The 8485-nt window shown below is 45.8% G+C and overlaps 1 protein-coding gene across 1 annotated transcript in view; it reads right to left on the reverse strand.

Moving 5' to 3' along the window:
* Nucleotides 1-1324: 1324 nt before the first annotated feature.
* Nucleotides 1325-8485, reverse strand: part of barx2 (BARX homeobox 2) — a 12224-nt gene continuing 5063 nt past the window's right edge. Inside the window, exons 2-4 of the mRNA XM_030337451.1 lie at nucleotides 6383-6743; nucleotides 3655-3739; nucleotides 1325-3110 (exon numbers count right to left, since the gene is read on the reverse strand). Of these exons, the coding sequence (XP_030193311.1) occupies nucleotides 2736-3110; nucleotides 3655-3739; nucleotides 6383-6743 (821 nt within the window). The 3' untranslated portion in view covers nucleotides 1325-2735. The remainder of the gene's footprint in view (nucleotides 3111-3654; nucleotides 3740-6382; nucleotides 6744-8485) is intronic.

An 8485-nucleotide genomic window follows, 5' to 3' on the forward strand; every position in this document is an offset into this window, starting at 1 on the left:
CCTTATTGGCCTCCTCGTGTGAAGACCCGTGTGTGAACTTGACAAGATGACTACAGGCCGCCCCCGTTAATGGTCACCAGTTTGTTACTGCAGGGTGGGGGGAAGGGGGGGGGGGGGGGCTCCTTAAAGTCTGTCTTACTTCTCCACACAACAATTAGCCCCGGAGAGTTCGGCGTGGCTTGTAGAGACCTGCAGCTAGACCTCGCTGCACCGTCTTTGGCCACAACAGGTTTGTTTTGTCTGCAAGAAAAACCGCTTGCATTAATGAGCGCTTGAATAGGTAAATGAGCGGGATCAGGGAGAATGTGGCCCCCACGTTCTGCAAAATCGGACGAAGCATTATACCTGGTTCTGTTAAAAAGATAATAAATTAATCTATAAACGAAAATATATTTTAGCCTTTTTTGGGGAGGGGCCAAGGGTCACTCTTCATTATCCGAGAGCTTTCTCTTTTTTAGGATGTCGTGTAGACATGTGAAATATCATGAGTGCCAAACCAATAACCAATTATAAATACTAAATTAAAAATAATTGAGGACTGCACCCAGGTAGATCCACAAGTCAGAATGCATAATTGCTCTCCACACACAGATTAAAGAGCAATTCATTGAGTAATGATTGCGAACCTGAAAGCTGTGTATTGTCTATTGGCTATTAAAGATACAGGTGGGGGAGCAAAACTGTTGACATTTCGACAACAGCCATAGCACAATCCAACGCAACACAGGGACTTGTGCTTTGAATGCTCACACGTACTAAGGCATGCTCAGAATGTTTACACAAGGCGTTTCGGCACAGTGCTCCCCACTCATGGCTATCTCGTACTGTTTGCTTAAGAAATCATCCGTGTCCGGTATCAGGCACTAAAAATACACTTAAGACTCTAACACACTCCTTTATGGTCAAAGAAAAGGCTTTAGGTGCACTGCAGGCCAGCTTGTTTGCTGTACAGATACAGTTGATAAATGTCACATTATTTAGTTCTTTGTTCTCTTGAATTTGATTTATAGTTCAATACAATAATTAATTTGTTAAGGCTTCCCTCCTGTACTGCTACTGGCTGAACTCCTCCAACCTTGCCATGCCGGTTCAACTGTGTAGATTTAAACAGGCATCTTTGAAAAACCTAATGAGTTAAAGTGTAGCTCCAAATCCTTGTTGAATGTAATGACAATGCTTAATTTAAACCCAAAATATAATGACGTTTCCCCGTTTTTTAAGATTTGGTCATATAAAAGTAATTCAAAAGAAAACATAAATCATGAGATGAATCTTAGATACCATGATTACTTAATTAATTTAACCCCCAATGATAGTCATTCAGTCGAAAGCAAAATGATTGTCATTTTATTAGGTGTTTAAATATGTAAAACACACATTTGTTGTCAAAATACCATTTACTCAACACAAAAACAAAATGCCACACAAGCTTAATAAACAATCTACATAAAAAAAAATACTGCACTTTTTATATAAAAGAACCGCCGATGCAAATTGTATATTCATAAGCGAAAAACAGTTTGTAATTGCAATAAACCTTTTCAGTTAGTTTTTGGGAGCGACTAGAAATTGATGTCGAACTAAAAGCACTTAATGGAAGGCCCACCCTTCCATCCATCGTTTTTTGTTGATAAAAGTCTGGCGTATTAATATGGAGCACTTATTAAAAGCCCACAGGCTGACAATCATTTTAAAAAGATTTTAAATGTTCAGCAGTTTCCATCTGTCTTTGGCACAGTCAGTGATTGATTCCCCTTGGAACCGCTGACAGCTTCAGAATCTTTGCTCGTGGCAATATAGTAATTCTGTACCACCAATCATAACACACCCCATCCCTTATAAAATACATACGGGTGAACAAGCACAACATACACTCGTTTTTCAATTGTTTTAAAAACCACAGTTGGAAAAAAAATCGAGTTTTAAACAATTATCCTAAAGACCATTATTTTTGGTTTGAAGGTATTCCATTTTATACAGTGCATTACGTTGAGATAATACATTTTTCTTGGTTTTACTTTTAAAAAATATATACAAAATGCAAAATAAATTTTAAAATAAACATGTCTCACTGGAGCAAAAAGATTTCCCAAAAAAGTTCCACTGTACTCGTATTCATCTGAAAATGTGTGAAATACTGTAAAAATAGACTTGGGTTTTTGGTTTCTGAAAGCTTTCCTCTGAGACAGACAAGGCACTTAAGCCATTTATTAATATCATTCTTTGGCAGAAAACAGATATCTGTACATAATACACAATAGGAAGGGAAGTTATGTGTACCTTTATATGCTAGGCCCATTCCCTATGTGAGGCTGATCTCGGGACGGACAGCTGTCACAACTGTTTAGACACTTACTAAATCTCTAAAATGATAAATATTGTTTCGTAGCTTTTCGTGTTGGCCTCTGTAGTCACTTTGCTGTAAAAGTACCCCATAGCCTCGGAAACTAAATGAAAACAGCATTTTGTGTTAGGTTGTTATTCTTTTCTTTCTTGAAGGCCGTGCACATCAGTAACACAAAGAACACAGCAACACGATGGAGCAAGCTTAAATGCCTCCAAAATGTTTCCATTCGACACCCCACGACAAATGTCTCAACACCAGACCGCTCTTTGATCGCTGATGGTGATCCTTAGGCACTAGTGTGTGTGTGTGAGCCTGTGTGTGTGTGTGTGTGTGTGTGTGTGTATCTGTTCAGCTGATCGTCTCAGTCTTAGGTGGCTGTGTCGGGGGCTTAGCTTGCTAAGGGGCTGCCCGGCTGCATGGGGAGGGGGGACTCATGGTGCTCCACGACCTGCATCCCGAGGGCTAGACTGTGGACGTCCTTCTCCTCCGCCGCAGCCGGCCCCGTCGAAGGGCCTGACCCCACGACCACCATGCTCAGGTCCTGAGGTTCCTGCTGGGCCTCATCTCCTCCCCTCCCCCCGTCCCCGTCTCCCTCCCCTCCACCGCAGGCCAGGGCAGCGTCCCCGGCCGCCCTCCTCATCCTCTCCCCCTGCTCCAGCCTCACGCGCCGCTCCTCCGCCTCGATCTCCTCCGTGGTGGGGATAGAGTTCTTCTTGGGACGTCCCTTGGGCTTGGTGGGCGCCTCGTGACCTCCTTTCAGCACCTGGAGTTTGCGGACACACACACACACACACACACACACACACACAAATGAGCTCAGAGGAGCCTCCTCCAGTGATGTATGGCAACAGCAGTCAAAGGCAACACCGGTTATTATAGTAATTAAGGGAAGACGTATTGCCACTGGCTTCTCCTTTTTTACACTCATTCGTCTTTAGATTTAACGATTTCAGGTCTTTCTTTTGGTTCTCGGGAGTTGATGGCCCAAATACACAACGTTTGCTCTCATTATCGTCATCATCCGTCAAGGCCTAGAGCGCACGCACCCCTCCCCTGTTTCACTATCTCCTTCCACTTGTCCTCTTTCCCTGCTTCCCCTTCCACCACCCTTTGGCCTTTCAGGTACTCTGTCTGCCTCGCCGGCACTTCACCGCGTTAACAGCTGTGTTTGAGCCTTTTGAGTGTTTTAGATTTAGCATTAGCTTACGGGAAGAGAAGCACTTGATAGCTAGACATATACAACGTTACGGACAACATGCTGTTGACTTATGGAGGTTAAGCCAAGTTGAAGAAGCGGGTTCTCTTACCATTTTCTTCCACTTCATGCGTCTGTTCTGGTACCACGTCTTAACCTGGAGCTGCGTGAGGCCAAGCGATTGAGCCAGGTCTAACCTGTAGAAGAAAAGAAAAGTGGCACATTTAGAAATTATGTGTTTTTAAGGCTTAAGTAGAAAAACAATACGCTTATATATATATAGTATTAGTTCTATATATATATAGTAGTAAATAGTAATATATACATATATATATTTTATATATATATTATCTAAATATATTTTTGAATATATTTTCATTTCATGATTTTTCTGATTTGTCAGATTTTTTATCTGAGGCTCCCAAGTCCATTTCACAGTGAGACACTCATAAGCGTTCATCGAACACCTGCAGCCGAAGGAAGCTCTTGTTGATCTCTATGTACAAGGGCCTCTGATGAAGTAACATTGTGTTGTGCTGTAGCCGGTTGATTGTGGTGGGTACAGGGAAGGTGGGAATGCATCCACCACATGTACCCCCAACCATGACGAATGAAGCTATTGGTCTGTCGGGGTAACACTACACCTCAGGAAGGAGCAGATAAACGAACAAGGGGATCCGTTTTGTCAAGGACGAGGGGGGGGGGGGGGGGGGGGGTACGGGACTACGGGGGTTATCAAGGTTCTGAAATGTGATTTCCCTTTAACTTGTCTTTGCTCCCCTCAAAGCCATCTGGAGGGAAAAAGCTGGGATTGGCTCTCACTCTCTTCAGACATTTAGAGGGAGCTCACTTTGATTTGAGGAAGTGGAAGAACCAGAAGGGAGACAAAAAAGAAAGAGAGACTTCCTCTTTGTGAAAATAATAGTGTGTTTGACCCTTATATTAAAAACACATGGCGGTGAGTGCATGCTACCCTTTAGAAAAGAAAACTCACGGACAGAAACACAATCGATCTAACCCTGTACTGCTATATTATGTGTGTAGTAATAGTTTCGGGGGGGACGCAGGGGGCAGATGGCTGCACCAGTGGAAATAGACTTATGTTCTTTTAACAAACCACACACTTTTGAAGGAAAGATTGAATATTAATGAAAGACCCGAGCAAAACCATTGTTGAAGCTGTAATTACTGTCATTTAGAAAATACTAAAACGATTAGGACTTGGCCAAATAAATGTGGCAATTTTTTTTAACATATTTCACTTCTCTTTTGGCTCCTCAAAAGTTTAAACGAATAAAGACTCGTTAGTTTCCTTAAAAGACATGACATTTAAACGTTATCTCAGATTCGCCCCCTAATCGAAGTGGAAGCCATGCCACGCCTTTAAAGGTTATGAAGTGAAGCGATAAAAAGGGGGATTTTTATGTTTTTGTGTTTAGCCGACAGCCAGGGGTTCAATGAGGGGAGTTCTGAGTGTCAGAATCAGGTATTTTGACAGGATGTAGTGCTTTAGCACTGTGGTCTACAGGGTCTCTTGGTTAGTTTTGATCACTGAGTCGTGCCGTGCCCGGGGCTTGTCCTATGAGATGAGGCCTGGCTGACTGCCATCAGCTAACAGGGTGGGCCTTCCATTGAGGTATTCCTATTGGGATTCCAGGTGGGGTCTTTCTCCCCACATATTTAGGGTTGGGATTGCGAAAGCAATGTTTTTTTGTATATATGTTTGAAGCGGTGATACAACTGTATACTGCTGTATACACAGGACATTTCTGGGTACAATAGCAAAATAAATTGAGTTATACTGCATGGGGCATTCAAATGATTTAACAGCCCGTGTGTTTTCATTCATTTTATCATGTAAAAGGGAAGGCTAAAGCGAAAAAAAACGAGCCGTACTTCATGTACACCTGCACCTGTATAAGATACTAGTTAGATTGGCATTCAACCAATGCAATGCAGTTATGTTCGCTTGGATTGGCATGCGACCATGTTTGACTCGAACAAGGCCGTGTTTCTTGGTATAAACCTTTAACACTCAAAATGTGTCGGGTTAAAATGTTACTGTTCTCAACGAGACGGCTGATGTAATACCCTGGCAGAGACCAATTCACATAATGAAATACCTTCCCTACAGAATAAATCAAATAGGTACAGTATAGTTAAACACTAGGCTACTTAACCATGTGTGTGTGTGTGTGTGTGTGTGTGTGTGTGTGTGTGTGTGTGTGTGTGTGTGTGTGTGTGTGTGTGTATGTGTGTGTGTGTTTGTGTGTGTGTGTGTGTGTGGGTGTGTGGGCGTTGTGAGTGTTCATGCATGCGTAAATGCGTGGGCTTGCGAGATAATGCATGCCTGAGTGTGTGTGTAGTTGCATGCCCACGGGCGCGCCTGCATGTGTGAACTTGTTTACGATGTTTATGTTGACATTTGACAGCGAGAAGCTGCGGCAAGTGTACGCCAGGCCAACATCAGGCCAGCGTCAGGCCAGTGGACGTCAGGCCTGACTTAGTCAGGCCAGCCTACGTCAGGCTAACATCAGGACAGCGTGAGTCTGGCCAGCCTACTTCCGGCCGACATAAGGCCAGCCTACGTTAGGCCCGCGTACACCAGGCCAACATCAGGCCAGCGTACGCCAGGCCAACATCAGCTCAGCATACATTAGGCCAGCATAAGCCAGGCCAGAGTAAGCCAGGCCGACATCAGGCCAGCGTACGTCAGGCCAGTGTAAGCCAGGCCAGCCTTTAGCCATTAGGCCAGCGTACCGGCATCACTGGCTTGATGTCGACCCGACGCAGTGTGTGAAGCGGGGCTGGCATCAGGCCGGCGGCACAAGGGTACCAACCTGTCGGGCGTGGAGAGGTACTTCTGCTTCTGGAACTTCTTCTCCAGGCCCATGAGCTGCAGCTCGGTGAAGATGGTGCGGCTGCGGCGCGGCTTCTTGAGGCGCGGACCGCCGTGCTCCGTGTCCGACTCGCTGCTGATGCTGACGGGCGTCTGGCTGGGCGAGGAGTCGGAGCCCCGCGGCGGGCGGTGGTGGTGGATGTGTGGCTGATGGGGGTGGGGGCTGCCGCCGGAGAGCAGCGGCAGGTGCTGGGACACCCGGCCCGGGGACGGGGGCTGGGGCTGGGCGAGGTGGGTGGGTACGCTGGGGGGCTGCCGTGTGATCACGGAGAGGAGCGGGTAGGAGCGCAGTGAGGACGGGCCTGGAGGGTGGGGGGGGAGGGAGAGAGAGAGACGGTACGTCAGTTGTTGCAATACACCCGAGTTGAACACAGCGGTCAGGTTAATGATGTCTTTGGCACCCCCACACTCTTATCGACCGTGGGTAATTGCTCAGACAAGGCTGACTATTTAATTGCTTGGTTTTAAGTATGAAAAGTGTTTTGCGTCGACCCCTGCGATGCCCGGGGTGGTGATCTCGATGACGCAAGCCGTGTTTTACAACGCTCCTCTGAACCCGTCAGATGAACCATTAAGTGTCAGGGAAGGTTTCCAAAAACACTAAATAATCTGTGGTCCCACAACCGGCGGACACACATTGGCATCATGCAGAGGTTCAATTCTACAGTCACACACACACACACACACACACACACACACACACACACACACACACACACACACACACACACACACACACACACACACACACACACACACACACACACGTCTACAAACACTCCTGTATAAACGCATATAGTTCCTTCTTACCCTTTTTTTCGCTACCACTTTCAAACTTCACACACACATGCACACACTGTAGCTCTTCACGGGGCAGACAGAACCTACAAAAGGGTTTTTTTGTTGACGCCAGGATCAATAAAGCGATTAACAGAGGACTTCCCTGGGGAGTAGGTGTCTGGGAGGGGGGGCGTTATGAGGGGAGGGGTAGAGATCAGGATTATGGGTCGAATAAAACAGGATATCTGCCTGTAAAATCCTTATGCCCTGTAAGACCACTGGCTTTCAGTAATTTACTATATGCCTGTAGTCCATGCTAGGTAATGCATGTGTGTATGCTGCACATTGATCTGTGTGCAAATATTTTGGATTTGCTTATTCATTTATTAGATCACAGGGGGGAGTTAAGGTGTTAAGGCCGCACATCAGAAACAGAACAAACAACTAAAACATATTCATCTGAACATTTTACGAGCCACACCACAAACGATTAATAATCGACACACAAACACACATTGAACCAGTTGTCGCACACGTTCACACACACGCACGCACATACAAGCACACGTACGCACGCATGCACATAATAGCAAAGCACGCACACACGCACATGTAAAGCAGGCTGACTGTGGCTGGAGGGAGATGACGGAACAGGACTAATATGTTGGAGGTGACACACTCCATGAGAGTAGCGCTTGCCCTGCCTCTGATATAGAAGTGAAGCAGACAGACAGAGGCATGTGTGCGCACGTACACATCTAAGCATCTACATGCAAGACGTGTGTACTAGTGAAGATGTTATCATGCACGTTTTTTATGCTTTCATGCTCTTTGCTCTCTCGCATTCTCGGGGTTAGAGAGAGAGAAAAGAGCGCGCAAAAAGCATAAAAGCATGAGTGGGAGCAACTAGCGAGACGGAGAAACCATTTCAGGGCACACAAATGCTACACTTCACATCGCTGTCTAGGACAAACCATGTCATTATTATTCATGCTGTTAGACCGGCTGGAGGAAGTCAGTCCATTCTGAGAGGATGGAGGATACATAAAATATCACGCACATATTATATAGCTGTATGTTCCCCAGAGACATCCTCAAAGGTGCAGCCACGCATAAACACACACACACACACACCCTCACACAGACACACACGCACACGCACACCCTCTCACACACACACACGCACGCCCTCTCACACACAAACACGCACGCCCTCTCACACACACACACACACACACACCCCAGACACTGCCTAAGGCTCATC

This window comes from Gadus morhua, chromosome 16 (assembly GCF_902167405.1).
Source record: "Gadus morhua chromosome 16, gadMor3.0, whole genome shotgun sequence".
Taxonomy (NCBI): domain Eukaryota; kingdom Metazoa; phylum Chordata; class Actinopteri; order Gadiformes; family Gadidae; genus Gadus; species Gadus morhua.